General features: G+C 49.5%; 1 protein-coding gene across 1 annotated transcript in view; it reads right to left on the minus strand.

Annotated features, from left to right (window-relative positions):
• Positions 1 to 21,739, minus strand: part of Lrp4 (LDL receptor related protein 4) — a 54,549-nt gene extending 32,810 nt beyond the window's left edge. The window contains exons 1-13 of the mRNA XM_048428323.3: positions 21,512 to 21,739; positions 7,879 to 8,025; positions 6,024 to 6,140; positions 5,668 to 5,781; positions 5,407 to 5,523; positions 4,769 to 4,897; positions 4,462 to 4,581; positions 4,022 to 4,147; positions 2,951 to 3,076; positions 2,625 to 2,759; positions 2,100 to 2,225; positions 1,595 to 1,825; positions 376 to 532 (exon numbers count right to left, since the gene is read on the minus strand). Of these exons, the coding sequence (XP_048284280.1) occupies positions 376 to 532; positions 1,595 to 1,825; positions 2,100 to 2,225; positions 2,625 to 2,759; positions 2,951 to 3,076; positions 4,022 to 4,147; positions 4,462 to 4,581; positions 4,769 to 4,897; positions 5,407 to 5,523; positions 5,668 to 5,781; positions 6,024 to 6,140; positions 7,879 to 8,025; positions 21,512 to 21,563 (1,697 nt within the window). The 5' untranslated portion in view covers positions 21,564 to 21,739. The remainder of the gene's footprint in view (positions 1 to 375; positions 533 to 1,594; positions 1,826 to 2,099; positions 2,226 to 2,624; positions 2,760 to 2,950; positions 3,077 to 4,021; positions 4,148 to 4,461; positions 4,582 to 4,768; positions 4,898 to 5,406; positions 5,524 to 5,667; positions 5,782 to 6,023; positions 6,141 to 7,878; positions 8,026 to 21,511) is intronic.
• Positions 21,740 to 22,625: the final 886 nt, after the last annotated feature.

Here is a 22,625-nt window from a genome sequence, read left to right on the forward strand (position 1 = left end):
TTTTTAATTAGTTACACTCTACCTCATCTAATTTGTATATTTCATTCCTTTTATGTGTTTTATTATTTAATCATGGAGCATCTATAAAAGCAGCTATATTTGTTTGTTTAGATCAGAGTCTCACGTCGCCCAGGCTCATCTCCAACTACATGTGGAAGACGACCCTGAACTCCTGACCCTTCTGCTGTCACCTCCCAAATATAAGAAAAAAATGAAGGGAACAAAGTGACTGACTAACCCAAGGCCATACAGACACCGACTGGGGACTCAGGACACAGGGTGTCTGGGACAGAGCACAGCTGTCAGCCTCAGGAAGCCTGAGAACAGTCTCCACAGATTGTAGGAGGGACTTGGAAACTTGAGACACCTACTCACCCCTCCATGGGGTGCAGGGCAATGGCCCTGGGCTTCTCCAGGTTCTGCCACAGCAACACCTTCCGGTGGGCCCCATCCAGATTAGCTACCTCAATCCTCGATGTCCCTGAGTCAGTCCAGTAGAGCTTGTCGTGGACCCAATCCACAGCCAGACCCCCTGGTGAGAAGAGCCAGTGGGAAAGTGTTAGAGATTCACCCTAGGCAGTTCTGTGTTCTGGGAACAAGAACAAACTCTTACTAGAAGCCGCTTCTGGGGCCAGGACCTGGTGGCATCACAGCTCTGAGCTGGGTACTATCACTGCCATGGAGTGGGAATGGAGAGAACTCAAGCAATTGACCAGGGTCATGCATTTCTTCCCAATATGGCTGAGGATGACCTTGAACTCCTGACCCCCTCCCCACCTTTACTTCAGGAGTGTATCCTCTGAGCCTGGCTGGATAACAGATCCTGGGTACTTGATCTCTCCTCCCTCTCTCGCTCCCTCCCTCCTTTCCTTTTTTTGTGGCTGGGGCTGGGGATGTAACTCAGTGCCTTTCGCAAGTAGGTAGGTGTGCTCTACTACGGAGTTTTAACTCCAGCCCTGCACACCAACTTCTAAGTCGCTTAACCTGCTTGTAGAATAGTGTAAAGTCATCAGATTAGCTGTTGCTTTTTGATTGTTGAGATGGCAGAGCAGAGATCTCAGGTGGCCTGGCCTCAAACTGGACCTTGAACTTCTCATCTTTCTATTTCTGCTCTTCAGTGTTAGGATCACAGGCATCACAGTGTCTGGTTTACGCAGTGTTGGGAGATCAAACCCAGGACTTTACGCATTCATCTCAGGCAAGCACTCTGAAATGAGCAATATCTTCAACACTACAGCTGCTTTCTCTTTTCTAAAGTATTTTATTTATTTTATGTGTATGAGTGCTCTATCCATATGTATGCCTTTCTTCCAGAAGAGGGTATTAGCTCCCACTATAGACAGATGGTTGTGAGCCACCATGTGGTTGCTGGGAATTGAACTCAGGACCTCTGGAAGATCAGTCAGTGCTCTTAACCACTGAGCCATCTCTCCAGCCTACAGTTGTTTTCTGTATCAGAGTTCCACTCAAGATTTCATTGGAAGAGACATTCTGCATTGTGCATTTTATAAACACTGGTCTGTTTCTTCCTTTCCACTTCTTGTTGCACATGGTTTCCCTGGCTCCCCACTCACGCAGGGCCTTGTTTTCCTACCTGGGCTCTCAAGCCCAGTAGACACAACCTCCTCCACATTGCTGCCATTAAGGTTGGCACGAAGAATGCGATCCAGGGTGACATCAGACCAGAAGACCAGCTCCCGCCGGTGATGAAAGTCAAGGGCAATGGCGTTCTCCAGGTTGTTGAGTAGCAGTGTGTATTCGGAGCGGTGCGGGAGCACCTGCCGGATGTCGATACGATTGGCAAACAGTAGCACAGGTTCTGGCCCTGGACACAGCACAGAAACAGAACCCCACTGGGCTTCAGAGCTACCAGATACCCATCAGCATGCACTCTTAGACCCTCAGCTAATAGCTGGGGCCCTTTGCCCTCTAGGGTATATCCTGTTTGCTGGCATCTAGGAGTAGAATCTTGTTCAACTCCTAACCCAGTCACCTTTTCTTGGGGCCCAGATTTCCTTAGGAAATCCCTCAGCTCTAGTGCACCTTGCTTTTCTCTGTTTAGCCCGCAGCCCACCCAGCCAAGTGCTAACAGTCCTTACCCAGAGCCTTGCAGCTGCGCCGGTCAGGCCGTAGCTCATAGCCTGCTTCACACCAGCACTGGAAAGCCCCTTCACTGTTTGTGCAGCCCTGGCTGCAGTACCCCTCCTCAGCACACTCATTCACATCTGCAAACACCAGGAAGGATCAGGAAGCCTGCCTCTGCCATCTTCCCACTCCAATTCACTCCTAAGCTAACTAGTTGTTTTCCTAGTCATATCTCCATATCCCCATCTACTGCCTCAGCCTGATGGGAAACTGTGTGGCAAGTGGTTTAGGGCTTTGATGTCATGTAGACCTGGGTTCACATCCTACCTCTGCTGTTTCCTAGCTGTGTGGCCTTGGGTAAGTTACTCCCACTTACTGCCCTTCAGTTTCACCTATCTGCAAATGGGAGAAAGGATCCCCATCGCCCGGCTTAGTGCTGTGATGAAATGACATCACATCGATCTGATATGTCACACAGCTGCCTGAATGTTGCTCCCACTCAGCATCCCGACGCTCGCCCAGGGCAGGCCTCCGCTCACCCTGGCATGTTCTCCCATCCTCTGTGAGTCGGTAGCCCGTGTGGCAGGTACACTGCACTGACCCTCGCACCATCTGGCACTTCTGGGCACAGCCACCGTTGTTAACATTGCAGTTCTCCTCACCCGTCCGGGGCCCTGTGCCAGCCAAGCCAGAATTGGGAATTGAGCCCAGAATCCACCCCCGTCCGGCCAACTTGGCATTCCACCTGGACCACGAAGAACAGCTCCCAAAACTGCAAGAGTCCCAAGGGAGGCCTCCCTTTGAACCCTATGGGTGGGGTTCAGCCGCAAACCGTGGCTCAGGCCCACACACTAGAGACACTCACGACAGTTCTGCTGTGGGCTTTCGTCACTGTTGTCACCGCAGTCGTTGACTCCATTGCACAGCTTCCTCTGTCCGATACAACGCCCATTCCAACACAGGAACTGATCAGAGGCACACTGGGGGCTTCCTAGACAGAGAGGGAGGAGGGACGGGAGTCAGGTCACAGGAGGGCAGGACTTGAGTCCACACGGAACAGGAGGCTGTCATTTTCTAGGGTAAACTGGAGTCAGATGAGAGTCAAGGTGGGAGGGTTGGGGTCAAGGCAGGAAACAGCTCAGACAAGGCTGGTTGAGTGTCCAAGTTTGTTTTAGCCCCGACATTCTGCAGTGGATGAGTGATTGGGACGGAGTGAAAGAGTGTTCCTTTATACTCAGAACCACATTTAGCCGGTGGACTGCCATTCCTTCCTGCAGAGGGGAAGCAGACACAAGGGCTGGAGAGCAGCCCTTCCTCCCAAGGGCAGAGTGAAAGTGAGAATTTGAGCAGCTGCTGAGACTCACAGCCCTGACTTTGTGTTGAAGAACATGGACACAAGTCAACAATCCGCCTGGATTGTATGTGTGCATGTGTGTGTGTGTGTGTCATGTGTTATATGTGTTTGCAGTGCATGCATGTGACTATATATGTGCATATATATGGTATGCATGCCCATATATGTGCATGCAGAGGCCAGAGGATATACGACAACTTTCACCATTGTTCATTCTCTGTCTTATGGCCTCGAGACAAGGTTTCCCAATGAATCAGCAGCTGGTCATATTTGCTAGTGATTCTCTGGACTCTGACTTTCTCTGTCTCCCAGGGCTGGTGTTACAGGCATTCAGCGCCATGCCCAATTTCTTAACTTGGGTACTAGGGATTTGAACTTGGGTCCCTGTGCTTGCGCAACAAGTGCTTTTACTCACTGAGCCACCCCACTCTGCTCCTGCACCTGGATTTGACCCTGCTCACTGGGAAGGGCAGGGGAAGTCCAGGGCATTGAAGAGAAAGCAATAGCAATGTTCCCTCTTCTCCTCTGCCTCCCACTCCCAACATTAGGGCAGGGGCCTGGGGCACCCCAGGGAGACTCCACCTGTGTTCTCACAGTTTTCTTCATCACTGTTGTCTGCACAATCATCCTCCCCATCACAGCGCCAGGACAGACGGACACAACGGCCTGACCGACAGCGAAACTGTTCAGCTGTGCACATGGAGGTGGCTGGACAAAGCGAAGACCTAATAATGAAAGGCTGGCCCCACCGCAGCCCGAAACTCTATTCTGCCACCCCAACCACACAGGCCACTCTTCTTGACAGTGGTGTCACGGAAGGTTACCCTCTTATGAATCAGAGCACCTTACTGTCACCTGATGGAAAACTACATGGTAAGTCTACAGACTACAAGGTGACTGACAGCCATTTGAATATATTGCCTCTGTTGAGTGTACCATCTACACAGCTGTATAGCCATTTAATATGGGCCCCAAACCCTTCTCCTTAGCTTCCCACTGCCTTTGATGCCACCCCAACTCACTGCAGTTGCGTTCATCAGACTGGTCATCACAGTCGGCATCACCATCACAGCGCCAGCCTGCGTTGATGCACAGGCCACTGTCACACATGAATTCCCCAGAGCGGCAGGGCTGGTGGGATGCTGGGAAACAAAGGGGAGCAGAGGGCCTCATGGTAGAGCAGAAAGTCCCGTCTCCCACCCCCCCCCAACACTCCAGTTCCTCCTCAGAGATGCTACTCCCCTCAGCGCCTGCCCCAGCTGGCACCTGTGCCCTGTCTGCAGGCGGGCTGCCCCTCCTCCTCTCCTTCCCGCTGGCCAGAGCACTCACAGCAGTCAGACTCGTCCGACCAGTCTCCGCAGTCATCGTCGCCGTCACAGTGGTATATGTCCAGGATGCAGCGGCCATAGGCACACTGGAACTCCTCCAGGTTGCAAGGAGGAGAGGGCACTGCTGAGGCTGAAAGGGAGAGCAGCCCTCAGGCCCTAGTGACTGGGGACAGGGGCCTGACTCTTCACCGGGACAAGCCTCATAGGCAAGGTGTCTTCCTCAAATACGTTGCAAGTCGTTTCCATTTGTGATGGTCCTACAGACTTCCACATGCTGGTGGACAGAAAGTCAGCCCTCCGTAACTGCTGCTATGCTAGCTCGGGGCTTATGTATCTTCCCAGGCTGGCCTCAAGGAGAACCTTGATCCTTCTGCCTCCACCTCCTGCCTGCTAGGATTATACACATGACATCACTATGCCCACCCAGTTTGTGCCCTGCTGAGGATAGAACCCAGGGCTTCATGCATGCTAAGCAAGCACATATATAAGTCACACCCTCAACTCCCCAGCATCACTCCTTTAGAGCACAAACTTCCTCGCCTGCTCACTGCACACAACCCGCCCAGTCAACCTTTATCCAGGAGATAGAGCCCCTAGTCATTGTCCCAGCCCAGCAACATCCGGTGTAGGACCACTCACGGCAGCTCTCTTCATCCGAGCCATCTTTGCAGTCGGTGTCACCATCGCAGTACCAATGCTCAGCAATGCAGCTCCCATCACTGCAGCGGAATTCCTTGTCTGAGCACTTGCGCATGTCTGGGGATGCAATGAGACAGGAGTCCCATAGAGTCTTCTTTTACCAGTCTTCTTCGGTGGCAAGGGGAGGTCCACATCCCCGATGGCACAGACTCCCTGCAGGGCTCCTCCACGGCCACTCCCACTGTGGACCCCACCACTCACCACACTGCTCGTCACTGTTGTCCCCGCAGTCATTGTCACCATCACAGTGCCACAGACTGCGGATGCAGTAGCCGTTCTGGCAGGGGAACTCGTCCTCCTCGCACTCCCGGGGGGCTGTGGGCACAGGTGAATCAGGCTGCTGTGGACAGCCGTCGGGGGCAGTCAACACTCCCAGTGCTGCCCCCAGACTCCCAAAGAGGGGACCACATCTTGTGGGCTCAGCTGACCAAGAAAGGAGGGAGAAGGACAGAACAAAAGCTGAAGACCCAAGGACTCAGGGGCCAGGGACGTATTTCTGACAGGAAATCCTTTCCCAACAGAGCCCACAGAATTTGCTGGCCCCTTCCAACACTCACGACAGTCCTGCTCATCAGAGTCGTCCTCACAGTCATTGTCCCCGTCACACACCCAGGAGCGGCGGATGCACTTGCCATTGTCACAGTGGAAGTCCAGAGGGGAGCAGGTGGGCAGCACTGGGTTCAAGGGAACGCGGACGTGGGTCAGGTGGGCAGGTCAGACCAGCCTCCACTGTCCGCACTCCTGCCCCTGCCCCTGCCCCACGAAACTGCATCTGGGAAGAGGGAGCAGCAGAAAGGAATGGGAGAGCAACAGAAACCTCTACTCTAAGACAGCGAAGAGAGAAAAGCAGGGCTGTGGTTCTAACTTGGTTGGTAGAGTGTGGCCTCACATGCATGAAGCCCTGGGTTTGATCACCAGTGCCTCATGAAGCTAGGGGTGAAGGTGAACACGTGTAATTCCAACACTTGGGAGGCAGAGGCAGAGGATCAGAAGCTCAAGGTCATCCTCAGCTACAGATCAACTGTGAGGTCAGCCTGAACTACATGAGACCCTGCCTTAAAAGACTCCAGGAGGGACACTTTCCCCCTCCTTTCCTCTTATTAAAGGATGACTGACACCTCTGGGTTCCGCTTCTAGAAGTCATTAGTACCATGAGGACCCTACCTGAGCAGTATTTGACCATGCAAGGGGATAATTGCACTCAGCTCACAGAGGGCTTTTGGGATAAAGTGTTACATGAAAGGGAAGCTTTTATTATTATCACAATTAGCTGAGCTGGCTGGGGTTAATGAGGTCCAGGTTGTAGCTTCATTCCCATTAGACTAATTAGTCACCATCAGACATAGATGTTATGGGCCAGACATCATGTATCCCTAAATTCAGAATAGTGGGATATCTATCTATCTATCTATCTATCTATCTATCTATCTATCTATCTATCTAAATATCTATATACCCAAAACAGGACACCCTGGAGTCTGTGACTATGCTAGAGGAAAGGCAAAGTGAAATAGAGTGCAGGACTTTTTTTCCCCCCAGTGTGGGAAGAGGGTTGAATCTAGAACCTCACACATGCAGGCATGTAGCTCCACTAGTGGTCCACAGCCTCAACCAGTCATTTTTGTGTGTGTGGTACGTACATGCTTATTAAGGCAGATAGATGCATGTGTGCCATCATTGGGGGCTTCTTCAATAGCTCTCTACCTTATTTTTAGAGTTTATTATCATTGTAGGAAGAGGACTTAGGAGCCACGGTGCTCATGGAGAAATCAGAGAATAATTTTCTGGAGTTGGTTTTTTCAGTCCACCATGTGAGTCCTGGGAACCAAACCAAGTCATCAGGCTTGGTGGCAAGCACACTTCCCTGCTAAGCAGTCTCACCACTCCCCCCAAATATAAGACTTCTTACACAGCCTATCTTGTTTAATATTTGTGACTATATAGAATACTAAAATAAGAACCAAGAAAATAATCTGCATCTATGTATACCACATAAAAATTTAAATGTATTCATGCAGCATACATACAGAACTCACAAATATAAGAAGAGCTATTTAAAGACTGTCTGTGGTTTCAAGGGTATTTTCTTTTATACCTTTTTCAACTTTTCTTTTTTTCTTTTTTCTTTTTTGGTTTTTTTTGAGACAGGGTTTCTATGTATAGCCCTGGGTGTCCTGGAACTCACTTTGTAGACCAGGTTGGCCTTAAATTCAGAGATCTGCCTGCATCTTCCTCCTGAGTACTAGGATTAAAGGCATACGCCACAATGCCTGGCTCTTTATCAATTTTTCAAAATGTGTTTTGCTGGGATTATAGGCATGAATCATCCAATAGAAATATGAGCAGTTAAAGGTGTGCACGTGAAGGGGTCAGGCCTCTCTGCACACCCGCCAACCCTGGGATGCTACTTACTACAGCCGTCCTCGTCGCTGTGATCCCCACAGTCATTGTCTCCATCACACTGCCACTGAGCGGGGATGCAGGTACACTCGCCGAGAGCACTCACCGCACACGTGAAGTGGCTTCGGCCACAAGCACACTCCAGGCTGCTGGCTAGGCCTGGGCAGAAAGAGGAAGCAGAGGGCGTCAACTCCTGTCCTCCCTAGTCCAGGGGCTTTGTCACTCAGAGTCACAGGGACAGTGTGAGCAAGATGTGAGGACAATGCAACTGTGCTTTCCTTCCTCTGCCAGGGCAGACATGGTTCCAAAAATACCTTGAGACTTTGGGTTCATAGTCAGCCCAGTTCTTTACACATCTCTGAAGGTCAGGAGACAAAGTCACCATGGGGTGCTGTGCTTAGAAGGGGAGCAAAGGACAGAAGGATCGACTAAGATCTCTACATGCTTTCTTCCAAAACCCGTTTGAGAAATGGATACATCTGCCCCCATCTTGAACCCTAAGCACTGAGGGCAAGTGATAAGAATGACATCAGAACACTGGAGCCTCTTAATGTCAAGGAATCCACGTGGGGAGGTAAGAAGTTTGGGAGCCCTATCGTCAGGTTTTGCTTTTGAGGAGGGTGACAAGCTCAAGCCACCTCAGGCCAGAGTAGCTGGCCCAGTCAGTGCCTCCCAGGTCTGAGACAGACCACAGCCTGGAGGAAGCCACCTCAGGCCAGAGTAGCTGGCCCAGTCAGTGCCTTCCAGGTCTGAGACAGACCACAGCCTGGAGGAAGCCACCTCAGGACAGAGTAGCTGGCCCAGTCAGTGCCTTCCAGGTCTGAGACAGACCACAGCCTGGAGGAAGGCTGTTGGACGAAGCACTTCCCCCAACCTCCGCAGCGTGCAGCTGGCCTTCCCTATTGAGCATCAAACTATCTGCCTGGCCAAATTCCATGACGGGCTGCTGTGCCCCCTCCCCAGAGTACCCAGCAGGATGCCCTGGGATGGCGTGTGAATGGCTCAGCTGGAACAAAGGGTTCTTCCAGGGTCACTCTCCCTCCTCAGACTATTCATCTAACCCGCTGGGCTGCTGCAGCTGGAAGGAGGGGCTGCCTTGTTGCTCATCCCTTCTCTAGCTCTCTTCTGCCTCTTCCATTAGCTGGGTCCTGCCTTCAGGCTGGCCTGGAACAGAGAAGGAGTCAGCTTTACATTGCCACTCTTGTCCCCTTACTGAGTCACCTCTCCAAAGGTGTGAGGTTAAGGCAGAGCTTCCTAATGTGCAATGGATGGATGAACACATGGATGGCCAATCAGCCTTTGACATGTATGAGCCTCTAGAGCTATAGGCAAAATGAATATTTCTGGAGTGAGGGACCACACACTCCTACCAGGTTCTCAACTGAGGCCTGGCCTTCCCTTGACTGTCTACTGTAAGGAGCTAACTATCCCAGGAAAATCCTGCAGAAGACAAGCAGAGTTCTTTTAGGAGGGCTAACAGCTTAGCATACCTCATGGGCATGCCTCACTAGAGCCCATCACCCCTTTCTACAAATGCAGACCAGAGGGTTCTTCCCTGAGAAACTCAGAAGATCCAATTGCCCAGGGCTCTAACCTGCTCCTTTCCATTCCTAGAAAACTGAGGAGTAAGGGCATTGCTCACCAAGACCTTAAGAATACTGGCTCAGCACAGTCTAAACACTCTTTTAGGGAACCTTGGCTAGACTCAGCAGCAAGGAATATCCCATGCAAGGATATCCCTGACACACAGCTCCCCTTCGTGGAAAAGCTGCAGGGAGAACATAAGGCTTAATTAGTAGGTCTCAATAGTAGTAAAGGAGTAGATTTGTCCTGCAGTAGACTAGTGGTCCTCCAGGTAGCTGGTGAGAAGAAGCCAGGGATGCAGTTAAGTATCCCAACAGTGCATAGGATGCTCCCTGTCCCCATTAACTGGCCCACAAGTCAAGAGAGGTAGAGAAATATTGTTAGTGTCATACAGCAAGCAACAGAGATAAACCTGGAGGGAGGTCCAGATAGAAGGAGAGACAGGAAAAAGGACCTATGGAGGGACACAAAGGAAAAAAGATTTGGAGCAGACAAATGGACCTTGGATTCCACCAATCGGGTGCATGACATTGTGCAATTTGCCCCCACCCCCACCCCTTAAGTAGTACTGGTATTAGACACACTAAGCCACATCCCAGATCTCTTTTTACTTTTTATTTTGATAGAAGGTTCAGGGTTTCATTAAGTTGCTGGCCTGGAATTTACTCCGTCGGTCAGGCAGGCCTTAAACTTGAAAGCCTTTTGCTTTGGCATCCCAGGTAGCTGGGATCAACAGTCTGAACTGCCAGGCTTCGCTTAGTGTATTAATATGTTACAGAAGAATAAAATAAAAGCCAGAATTAGACATAAAAATAAATGTGGAATAAATGAATTTTAAGCCATGGCACACTGAAAATAATCATTAAGTAGACATGGGGAGATTGGAGGTATGCAAATGGGGATCACATTTTCCCAGGAGGCCTTGATTTGGGAATTGTTGAATACCAGGAATGGAAGAACAAGATGAGCAGTTTCCTGGAAATCATACAAGGGAGACAAATACAGAGGCATGAATGATGATTCAGCAGTCAGAAACACTGGCTGCCCTTCTAGAAGTCTGGGTTCGATTCCCAGCACATGACTCACAGCCATCTATGGCCCCAGTTCCAGGGAACTGATGCTCCTCATGACCATGAGCACCACACACAGGGTGCACAGACATACCTGCAGGCAAAATATTCATACACATAAAATGAAAATAAATATTTTTAAAAAGAGAGAATATGAAAGCAAAGAAGAGCCATCAATCTTTTCCCCAGCCCCCACATTTGGCTAAGTGATAGCACAGGTTCTGATGTCCTGGTGCAGACCGCAGGAACATGGTCTTCCATCAGTCAGCCATCAGGGAGCTAAAGGCGGCTTAACTGCCTGCATGTCAGAGAAATGGCTGGACTCAGGCAGTCCCCCGCTGTACTCTTGACTTGGGCATTCATACAGGAAGCAGACACACTATACTCCAAAAGGCAGACTTCTGGACACCACTTCCCCTGTGGAATCCCCAGAGATGGAATTCTGTCTTTTCACTCAAGTCTTGGCCATGATCCTAAAGGGCAGCTTTTAACTGTTAAGAATGAAGAACAAAGAAAGGAAACAAATAGCTGAAGGTGGAAACTGCAGCTCTGATGGCTCCCAGGGCCTTAGGCAACAGCCCTTCCTTCGTCTGCGCTCTGCCCCAGGTCTTCATGATCTTTCATAAAGCCAGTATTCCTGGGATCCGTGCTAAGATGTTCATGAAAACAACTTCTTCTTCTTCTTCTTCTTCTTCTTCTTCTTCTTCTTCTTCTTCTTCTTCTTCTTCTTCTTCTTCTTCTTCTTCTCCTCCTCCTCCTCCTCCTCCTCCTCCTCCTCTTCCTCCTCCTCCTCCTCCTCCTCTTCTGTAGCTCTGATTGACTTGGAACTTTTTGTGTAGACCAGACTGGCCTCAAACTCAGAGATCGGCCTGCCTCTGCCTCCCAGGTGCTGGTATTAAAGGAATGAGCATCCACATCTGGCTTCAGAGAATCTTTTTGTGAGGTTAATCAAAATCTCACATTTACATCTCAGTTCTCTCAACCTAGCTATCTTAGCCATTTCCCAGTGCTTTCTTTGGAAGGGGAAAGGCAACCACACACCATCCAGTCATACCTCTGTAACATTGTAGACAGCAGAGATTCCACAGTTTTGAGAAGTTAGTTAATCAAAAGTCTGTTTGCTCATCCATAAAATAGGGATGAAAGCAATTCTATACCAAGAAGTTTGGAAATGGTTCTCTTCTGCTTCTACTTCCCAAATTCTGGGATTACAGGTGTGGGATTACTATGTGTAGTGTATGAGGTATTGAGGATTGAACATGCTTTGTGCATGTTAGCGAGTAGTCTACCACCTGAACTGCATCCCCAGCCCCTCATGCCCTCCTTTTCTTTGGAGGGACAGGGAATGAGCCAAAGGCTTCCGACAAGCTGAATCCACACCTACTGCTGAGTCACACTTCTTAGGCTACTCATTCCGTACGATGTCAAAGCCCTCTTTTCCTGTTCACTGGCAGGAAGATGAGGCTACAAACCTTATTTAGTGAGAAAGTCTATAACTACATCCAGACTGAGGGGCAACTCGACCGATTTCAGCTCCTGAGGTGGCACACTTCAGGGGACATTCTCGTTGCAAACAAAACAGAAAATATTGAAAGGCATGGCAATGAGGAGCCAATAAGCCCCATCTACCCAGAGTCTGGAGAGAACTCCATAGACCAGCGTTAGAAGAGTACAGTTTGCCTAGCAAACATCAGTAGTGATAGCACTCATCATCATCATCTTCATCACCACAGGGCTAAGCAGTAGGCACTTGGCAGTAGGGGGGTCAAGAAGTAAGCTTTTCTAACGCTGCCCTACCTGGACATATTTGACCCAGGTTGAGCCGGAAGTCCCTGTGTGTCCCTTTGTGTTGCTCACTTACTAGACCTAAATCTCTGGGTTGTTGAAGTTGTGTGCTAGACAGCTCTAATCACATTCACAGTGCATGTTCAGCACTGGATGCGTTGGATGAGCACTACAAGTTTGTGAAATGAATGAGCAATGCATGTTGGAATCTTGTGAAAGCTGGAGCCAAAGCAGGAGAGAAAACCTGAACGGTTGATCTAAAAGTAGCCAATCCCCTGTCTCACCAGGACTCAGGAAAAGCTGCTGCTCCTCTTCCTGAGTCTAGGGAGGTGGAGCTCTCTCCCTCACCGTATGCTCAGACTGTGAAACTGACTTATCATGACTAGACTCATTTCTGTCTAGGGCCAGCCTTACTTGGCCAATTCCTTCATGACCCTCTCAAAAGGGACACACTAGATACATGATCATGGGTTTCAGAAAGTTCAGGCATCTTCCTTCCTCCCTCCTTCCTTCTTTCCTCTCTTTCTCTCTCCTTTGAAAGTAGAAAATAATTTTTTAAAAAATATTTATTTATTGGGGCTAGAAAGAAGGTTCAGTTGTTAAGAGCACTGGTTGCTCTTCCAAAGGACCTGGTTCAATTCCCAGCATCCACATGCTAGCTTAAAACTGTCTATAACTCCATCTCCAGGGACTTTGACACCCTCACACAGACATTCATGAAGACAAAAAAAAAAAAAAAAAAAACCCAATACACATAAAATGAAAATAAATAAACAAATCCATTAACAAAAAGACTCAAGCTTTAAAAAAAAATCTGTTTTGTGTGCACGCACGTGTGTGTGTGTGTGCGCGCACACATGCACGCGTGCATCCTGTTTGTACACTGTGGAGGACAGAAGAGGACACTGACTCTTCTGAAACTAGAGTTACTAACAGTTGTGAGCTGCCATATGGGTGCTGGGAATCGAACCTAGGTGTTCTACAAAAAGAGTAAATGCTCTTAATCTCTGAGTTATGTCTCCAGCCCTAGAAAATACATTTTTAATAATCATAACTTTAATAAAGTTATGAGGCAGAAATATACAATGTTAAGACCATGGAACAATACTTCCCAGAGTACAAACCCTGTTCCTTCTGGCTCCTGAGCGGTTCGTCTAGTTTTATCTTAGGTTTCCATCAGGAAAAACAACAAAAGAACTCCTATCACATACATATGTTTAAAAAAAAAAATACTTAATTTCTGAGAGGTACTTGGCATAACGCCTTCTACATACTATGCATCTTTTAATTTTTGTCTTTAGGATAGGGTCTTGAACTCATGATCCCCCTGTCTCAGTCTTCCAAACGCTAGGGTTATAGGTGTACACCACCACACTGGTGTGACCTGACAGATCTGTAAGATGAGGAATAAGGTCAGCGGAAGAGTGAACACCTAGTACACTCAAGGCCCTGGGTTTGATCCCCGCACAAATAAATAATAAAAACAAGCCATATGTAGAAGCATGCACTTGTAACCACAGCTACTCAGGAAACAGAGGCAGCAAGATCCCATGAGTCCAGGGTGCCAGGGCCAGGCTGGACAATATAGAGAGATCCTGCCTCCTAAAATTAAACATAAGGGAGGATGAGGAGAAGACTCAATGGTCAAACACTAGTCTGGCTCCCCAGCACTCACATAAAAGTCTGGTACAGGGTTATGCATTTTAAGTGCTAAGAGGACAGAGTGAGTTTGATCCCAAGGATACACATGGTGGAATGAGAGAGCCAACTTCAAGTTGTCTTCTAGCTTCCACCCATGCTCTGGTGTACACACACACACACACAGTGCTCTGGTGTACACACACATACACAGTGCTCTGGTGTACACACACACAATGCTCTGGTGTACACATAACAATGCTCTAGTGTACACACACACAATGCTCTGGTGTACACACACACACACACACACACACATGCTCTTTTTAAAAAAAAATTCAAAGAGGTGTAAATTTTCCAACCCGGATCTTTCAGGACAACTGAGATTTAAAATATTCTATTCTGGGGGCTGGAGTGGTGCGGCTGTTCTTCCAGAGGACCAGTTCTGCATTCTCAGCTCCCACATGGTGGTTAACAACCTCCGTAACTTCAGTTCTAGGGAATCTGATACCTACTTCTGGTCTCCTCAGACACCTGTAATCATGTGATCCACAGACCAAACAATACACATCAAGCTAAGTTTTACAAAAATTTCCAATTCTGTTCTGAGAGGCAGTATGCATTGAGGAGTAGGTTTCCCGTGTAGGTTCTAAGTTCAAATCCTGATGCAGTTATTCAGTGGCTATGTGACAGCAAACTGTTCTAAGCCTCAGTTTCCCATCTATAAAACATGTTGGTGTTCGGCTGGAACCTCCAGCTCACTCTGGCTTGATTCAGAAATCCCCATTCCTCTCTCTCCAATCCTGGCCCTCTCAGAGAATCTCCAAAAAGGCACCAAAAAGCCCAGTTCTACATTCTTGGTGACTGCAACAGCTCCTCCCCTGAAGTTGCCAGTAGCCCAAGAGGCCGCCAAAAGCGATCAACTTTTGATCATACTTGCTCACAAACCCAGCTGTGGATGGCATGTCTCACCCCTCACTACAGGCTGTATAAACTCCCTGCTTTAGTTCAGCCACGTGGCTACCCCTTCCCAGGCTCTGGGGCCGGAAGTTGCTTTGCTCAAATAAATCTGTTCTTTTGCTTTTTCAATTGGACTTGATCTGCCTTACTGCATGGGCAGAGGAACTGTTCTGGGGAAGCCTCACCCCAACCCCTGGCATCCATATACCCAAAGAGTCTGAAATGTTCTGCTAGAAGTTCCACCCTAAACCCCCTCCCCCATCTCTCTCCAAACCGTTCCCACAGGGTATTTAAACTGCCCCCCAGAGAACAGACAGGAGATCTTTCTGGTCTTCCTTTTCCATCTCCTCTCTGGGCAGCTGAAAAACCAACCAAGAGTGCTGTATCCATTAAACCGGAACTTTTTCTAAATCGGTTTGATTTGATCTGATTTGGATACTGTGTCAGCGGAGAGGCTTATTGGGGTGCCGAAACTTTTCAGAAACCTATTATCGGATCACAGAAAACCTACAAGTTCGAGTTTGTAGCAACGCCTCCCTCCTAAGGACATCAGCAACGCAGTAAAATGCTCAAAACGAACCACCTAGAGTACATTTGTACTTCTTAGACCACGTGTCCCAGTTTGTAGCACAAAAATAGTCAGTAGAGAAAAGTAGAAGCTCCCTTTTGAAAAGAACCATTTAAAACAGTGGTTCTCAACTTGGGGGTCTCAACTTCTTGGGGAACTCAAACAACCCTTTCACAGGGGTTGTCTAAGGCCGTTGGAAGTACCAGACATTTACATTACAGTTCATAACAGTAGCAAAATTACAGCTATGAATTAGCAACTAAAACAATTCTATGGTTGGGGTTGAGCAACTGTATTAAAGGGTTGCAGCTTTAGGAAGGTTGAGAACCACCGATTTAAAGTCTTTCACTTTTCTGTTTCTCTGAACCTGGAGTGGGAAAACAGAAGGAAGAGAGCTTCTTCCCTCCCTATTTTGGCTAAGCCTGGCATCTCCATTTGTTTCTAAAATGCTGCAGTCAAACCAACAGATTTCTCTTATCTTCACCCATGTCCACAAGATGGTAGCAGCTGCGTTCCACAGGCTGGGGCCATGGGAAGGGAATATACATCACCCCCACCCCTGCTCCCCCACCCCAGGCCCTTCCCTCTGCAAGTCTGACAGGAAGTGGAGGCACTGACAATCTCAGAAGGTGCTTTACTCCACGTGCTAATCAGGTTGCTCTCTTAATACCTTATTTTATACCTGCCTGGTCTTACACCCAGAAATTGGGAGATGATCCCTTCCAGTCCCCCAAAAGGCACTGCCTTGAGCCTGGAGCTCCCTGACTGCAGAAAATCTCTGGTGATAAATTATGCAGCAGCACCTTTGTGTGGCTGCCTATCAGCCAGACGGGAGGTTTGCCCCCAGTCTTTTGTTTCTAGCTTGACTGGAAGCTCTGATCTTAGCTCTGCACAGAGGTGATGGGGAGCTCCCATAAACCAAGTCAGGGCTTGCTGTGAGTCCTAGCCAGGCTTTCTCCAGCTGGGGCTCAGGAAGCACCCCTCCCTTCTCACTCTCACCTGAATGGTGGTGAGCAGGTGTCAGAAATAGTTGAGAGACCATCAACTCAATCGCAGGACCCAAATGGGTGCCTATGTGCACTGAAAGAAGTCCGCACGGATGGGCGGAAGAGGTGCCCAAGGGCACCTGGAATCTTTGCTTCTTGCTAAATGAAAGGCACCACAGAAACTGCATGTCCAGGAACTAAAAGAATCAGCTTTTCTTGCCGGCTGCTCTGGGTTACAACTTTCTGCAGTCCCAGAAACATCACAACCCTGGCACCAACTTAAAAGGAAGAAACAAAGAGACAACAGGGATCAAACTTTGTGGTGGAGAAGCTGAGGGTTGGGGGTGAGTCTGGGGCTGTTTCTTACACACTGACAGGACTCCTGATTGAAGACTGTGGCCGGGAAGAAAGCATGCTCCCAACAGCCCAGCCCCCAAACTGGGGCAATGTCTACCTCTAACAGTTTTGGGGCCTGACTCCTTCCTCAGGCCAGTGTGAGGGACAGGTCGGAATTCTAAACTGTTCCAACTACAAGAGACCTCGGGCAACCCCTCTCACCCTGGGTCACAGCAATCTTAGGGTGAGAAGTTGTAGGGCTTACTTCTGACCCTTCAGTTGGGATGTTCCCAAAGGAGTTCCTCTCTCTCAAGAGGAGGATCCCTGTAAAAAAGCTCTTTTCTGGAGGTGAGGACAGGAGGGAATGACGCTTTGGTTTCACTAGGTTTTCAAGAAGGAAAAAGAAAGAACAAATTGTTTCATAGAGAAAAAAAAAAAAGAGGGTGGTTGGGGGAAACCAATCGAAATGAATGAAGGACCAAGTCTCCTTTATCATATGAGACGCTGCAATGTAACTTATCTGGCTCCCACATTCCAAATCTCAGAACCATCTCTGATCCATTTAGGTACTCTTACTAACAAACAGTTGACATTTACCTAGGCCTATAGCTACATAGCAGTTGTCGGGCTAGATAATTGGAACATTCTATCATCTCTTAATTTTTACTGCATGAAATTTTCACGGGTGAAAATATATTACTACTACTGTCTCCCACTCTAACTTTATTTGCAGATAAGAGCCCAAAGTTCAAGAAGAGCCAGTGTTTTTGCATAGATTCACCAAGAAGTATCAACGCCAGGTGTCAACCCTGTCTGCCTGTGCTTCCTCAAATGCTGAGTGAGGTATGTTGTGATCAGAGTCTGAGGGGCATGTTCGCTGAATGGATGACCAGATGCCTATGTGGGATGCTCAGCGGGAGCAGTGCTCCTGAGTGCCCTGAGAATGAGCCTGACCATGCTAGCTCTCGGTTTCAGGAAGGCAGCAAGCGTAGGTAGATGTCAGTGCTATTTTTAGAACCAAACTCAGATTCTGCCAACTAAACCTCAGCACCTAGTCTTTCTTGGGATACTGACTCTCATCGGGCTAAGGAGAGAAAGACATTCACTGTTTGAGAGAAGATGACCAGCAGGATACAGCCTGGAATTCACATGTCCCATGTCCAGGCATCTATAACAAAACATGGCTACACTATACCAAAGGATGTAGAGATGGTGGCTAGCAACAGGATAACAGACCCAGCTGACCAAACTTGCCTATAAATTTGAGGTATGTCCAGTAATAAGACAAGATACATTTTTGTCTCCGAAATTATTCTGTTCTCATTCAAGATCACCCCCATACCCCATATTGGTTATCTCTTTAAAAAGCAGCAGCATCCCATCATCCTTCATCCTAGGGGCCAAGACTAGCAGTTAGTCTGTAGAAAGCTTATGCAAAGAGCTGCAAAGCATCCTGTTCTCTGTGACCTCCTGTGTTCTTTGCTGGTCCAGAGGGTGAGCATGCCCAACGTGCTTGTGTCAGACATGGCCTGACTTAGTTCCCTTGCACCTGTTATTCTTAATACCAGGTGCCAGTTGCAAAGATGTCATCTGATATTCAACAGGGGACAGAAGAGGAAATCCAGAATCAGTGACAAGCCAAGCATCTTGCACAAGTCTAAGAGATCAAGGGCAAGGTCACTCAAGCGCCATGACAACCATGGTCATGACAACAACCACATGGAAATAAGACAGTCTCAAGCTAGATTATTCAGAACTCATCCTCAGAAACTTTTTTGAAATCTACCTAAGCACTCCTGGGCAGAACTGCCAGGGTTCACTTACCGAGAAAAGACTTCCAAGGTGGTTTGCACACTCCAGTCATAATTCACAGTATAAAAATACTAGCCATTAAGTTTCCTTCCAAAAATCTTAAATTTAAAAACAAGAGCATTTGCTGTTGTTAGCTTTAGTTTTTGAGACAGAGTCTCAAGAAGCCCCAAGCTAGCCTTGAACTCACATGGTGGCTGAGGATGACCTTGAACTGCTAATTCTCTTGCTTCCACCTACCACAAATAGGCTTTTTGTCCTATGAGAAAAGGGTCTCGTTCCGTAGTTTGGGATGACCTCAAACTATGTAGCCCAAACTGGCCTCACTCTTGCTTCAATCCTCTTGCCTCGGTCTCCCAGTTGCTAGCATTAGAGATAAGCCACCAGGCCCAGTTTTCCCTCCTTTTTATTTTTATGTGTGTGGGTAGGGTTTTGCCTTGCGTATTTGTCTGTGCACCACATGTGTGAAGTACTCAAAGAGGCCAGAAGAGGGTGTCAGATTCCCTGGAACTGAAGTTACAGACAGTTGTGAGCTGCCAAGGAGGTGGTGGGGATGAAACCCAGCTCCTCCCGAAGAGCGTCCAGTGCTCTTAACCACTGAGCCATTTCTCCAGCCACATCCTTCTTCTAAATTTTGAAGAACGGATTGTGAATCGTGATCTATGCCAATACCAAATAGAGAGGCTCTAGGAACCCCTCACCCCCAAGGACTAACAGAATATAAATAAGCATTTGTGTCTGGTGTTGAATTCACTTCTAGCTGAGGCTGTCTATGTAGGCAAAGCTTTTCAGAAGCACCTCTTCAGCGGGCCTGGACTTATTGCTAGGGATCGTAGTGGGATCTGGGGGTGGGGTGGGGTGACGGTCTCCAAGTCCTGCTCAGTGTTAGATCCTGCAAAGTGCAAATTTTTCTACCTCTGCCTACTCCGTGTGCACAGGAAGTCTCCCAACTTAGAAGTTTCTATTAAACGTTTTCCTTTAAAAATGAACCTAAACAAGCCACCAAGAACCCGCTAATGCTTTTTCTGTAAAGCTTTAAGAACGTACGATTCTCTGCCCCTGTTCTCAGCCCCCATCCTCCATGCAGATGTAAAGTTCGCAGTTGTGACAGCAGCTCCGGAGCAGTGAATTCCTCTTGGCCAGACTCAGTCCGGAACCTCCCAGCTCCCCCTTCCCTGGGGCAGAAGGCGACAATCTCCTCTTTGGCTTTGTTGGTATCCGTTTTAGCCCCCATGCTACCCCCCTTTTCCTAGTGCCTAGCTATTTCCCTTGATCTTTTTCAAAACTTCCTCCAGGGGGCCGGGAGGAAAGTTCCATCCCCTTCCCTTGCAGCCCAAAGGGGGAAACCCCCCAAAAGCAAAGCTGTCCCTTTAAGGGGCCCATGTGGTGGGAAGAACAGTTACATTCCTACCCCAGTAGGGCTGCTGTCCCAACACGCCGAAGAGGCTACAAATAACCTTCGAGAAGAGAGTCCGGGAGGGGGAGAGCGAGCCGTGAAGAGGAACGTGGGTCGGCCAGGCTACCACTCCTCAGAGAGAAAAGACTCCGTCGGCGCTAGACACCACATGGAAAAAGCCATTGAAAACCCACGCATAGTTTAAATAACAGACACCAAAACTCTGTTTTGGATTCGGGAGCTAAAACAATCTTTAAAACAAGTGCCCAGACAGCTCCACACCCTGCCAGGCAAGTTCCGAAATCTGCACTTTCCACACGAGCTCCTCCAAGTGAAAGAAAGAACCCGGGCACCGCCAGGGTCTGCAGACCGCTCTTACTGAACCCCACCCCCTCGTCCAGCAGCCGAGAGAATCGGAAGAACTGGAACTCCCCCACGTGGAAAAGACGGCGGGTGAATATGGTTGGAGTTCCAAGATCGATCTTTGATCTTTGGGCACAAACTCAGAGGCAGCTGCTAAATCACAGGGTGCACCCTATGTTCCCAAGCGGCTGCAGAGAGGCAGATTCCACTGGAGTCCTAAGTAGACACAACAGTTGCGTCCGGGCACCGAACACGTTATTAATAAAGAGCAGATGAAGCAGCAGTGCCGCTGCCATTCGCCCAACTCCCCCGAGGCCAAGGCCCCATTGCATGGGCCAGGAAGCTGCCTTTGGAAGTTCCCTAAGAACGCCCGCCCCCCGCCCCCCGCCGCCCTCTACCCAGGCCAGGACGGCTCTGCCGGAGCCTTCCAGTAGTTTCTTCCCAAATTTCCTCCCCAACCTCTTTTCCATTGCTGTTCCCCACCCCTCCCTTGGGAAGGATCCGGGGCAGGAAGCTGATTGGCCACAGCTAGGAGAGGGAACCCAAAACTCCACTTAGGGGAGATGCTGCAAGCAAAAATGACCGAAGACCCTAGGAGATAACCTGGTATGGAGTCCGAGGAACCGCTCCCCAAGTCCATGAATCCTGGATGCCAAATAACTCAGATTCTGCTGGGCCCCTCTCTGCAATCCACCCGGGATCCCACAGATCCTGGAAGGAGGACTATTTACAATTTATGGGTTTAGCGACCATCCTCCCCGCCTCCCTTTCTTTGCACAACATTCATTCGCACGCACCAGGGACATGGAAACCCTGCCTTAACCTGAAAGGGAACCAACACCTAGTTCTTTAAAGAGCAACGAAGGAAGCCGAGCGAACGTCTCGGATCGTATGCCACTCGGCCCAGACCACAGCGGGGACGAGTCCCTCTACCACTGTCCCCTCTCGAGCTTGAAGAGCTGCCGGAGCTCCTCAAGCTTGCTTTCCTCCGCGTGCTCTGCCAGGGTTACTGCTTGAAGTGAACTCGAGGTTGGGATCTCAGGCCCCAGCCTGCGCCGTTCCGCTCCCGGGAGGCGAGTCCTGCAGGGCCAGACTCAGGGACAAACTTTCCCGGTGGCCCGGTCGGCGCGGGCGCTGCGACGCAGCTTACCGTGTGCGCAGAGCAGGGCGCCAAGCAGCAGCGCGCCCCACCACCGCCTCATGGTGCTGCGGCCGCCGCCGGAGCTCTCTGCCAGCCCGGGGGTCCCGCGGGCTCCAATGGAACGCCGGGGCTGAGAGAATCAGCTGAAGGTCCCCCCGGGTCCAGCGCGGCCAGCTCGCCCTGCAAGTCGCGCTCCCGGCCGCTGCCTCTTCCAGTGCTGCCGAAGCCGAAGCTGCCCCGCCAGGGGACCCGGAGGGGGTGTCCCGAGCCCGACCGCCCCGCCCCCCGCGTCTCTGCCCCCGCCACCACCGCCGCGCCTGGTCCCGCCCCCGACTCAGGCCCTGCCCCTTCCCGCCCTCTGCCCTCGCCCCCCGGTTCCTGGACCCCACCCGCTACTGCCTCCTTCACTAACCCTGGCTCCTACTCAAGCCGCCCCAACATTCCTAGTCTTCCGGAGAGAGCCCCTTATCTGTCCCCATTACTGCTACTCAAATGTCCCCAGCTTAAAAAGAAAATTACCCTAGTGGCAACTCTCAGCCCGGGTTCATTCTAGTTCTACACCAGGGAGGAACACCCGTGCTGACCCAAGTCGCCTGGGCTTGACCCCGGCCCCACTACCAGCCCAAACTCCAGACTTTATTGTAATGTCTCAAAATATGCAAGGCTTCTGAGTGCTTAATTCTCTCAACCTTAATTGACATAAAACAAGGGGCATCAGGGGACCTGCCCTGCTAGGTCTTAACTAGTGTTCTCACTGTCAAAATTCCTTTTCTGAAGTTTTTCTTCTTGCACCCCAGCCCCTCCCCCGGTCTAGGCAGTGTTGTTCTGGGGTTAAATAATTCGGCGACCTCCCCCTTTCATTTACTCTTTCCTGAGGTGAGGTTGTCTGGGTCCTGTCGACCCAGTTCAGACGTCCAGATTTGGCCCAGACAGACTCAGTTCCTCCTCACTGTCTGTAAATCAGCGGTTGTTAGCCTCTTCACCATCTTTGACTTTCTGATCCTGGCCAGAAAGGGGTGGGGGTGGGGTAAGGAAATAAATCCGTGCTAGGAGTTGCACTCCCGCAAGACCTCCGCCTTCCTTCAGCTTCCTTTTGGAGGGCCTTCCAGCAATATGAGACGTT

This window comes from Myodes glareolus, chromosome 10 (assembly GCF_982192425.1).
Source record: "Myodes glareolus chromosome 10, mMyoGla1.1, whole genome shotgun sequence".
NCBI classification, from domain to species: Eukaryota; Metazoa; Chordata; class Mammalia; order Rodentia; family Cricetidae; genus Myodes; species Myodes glareolus.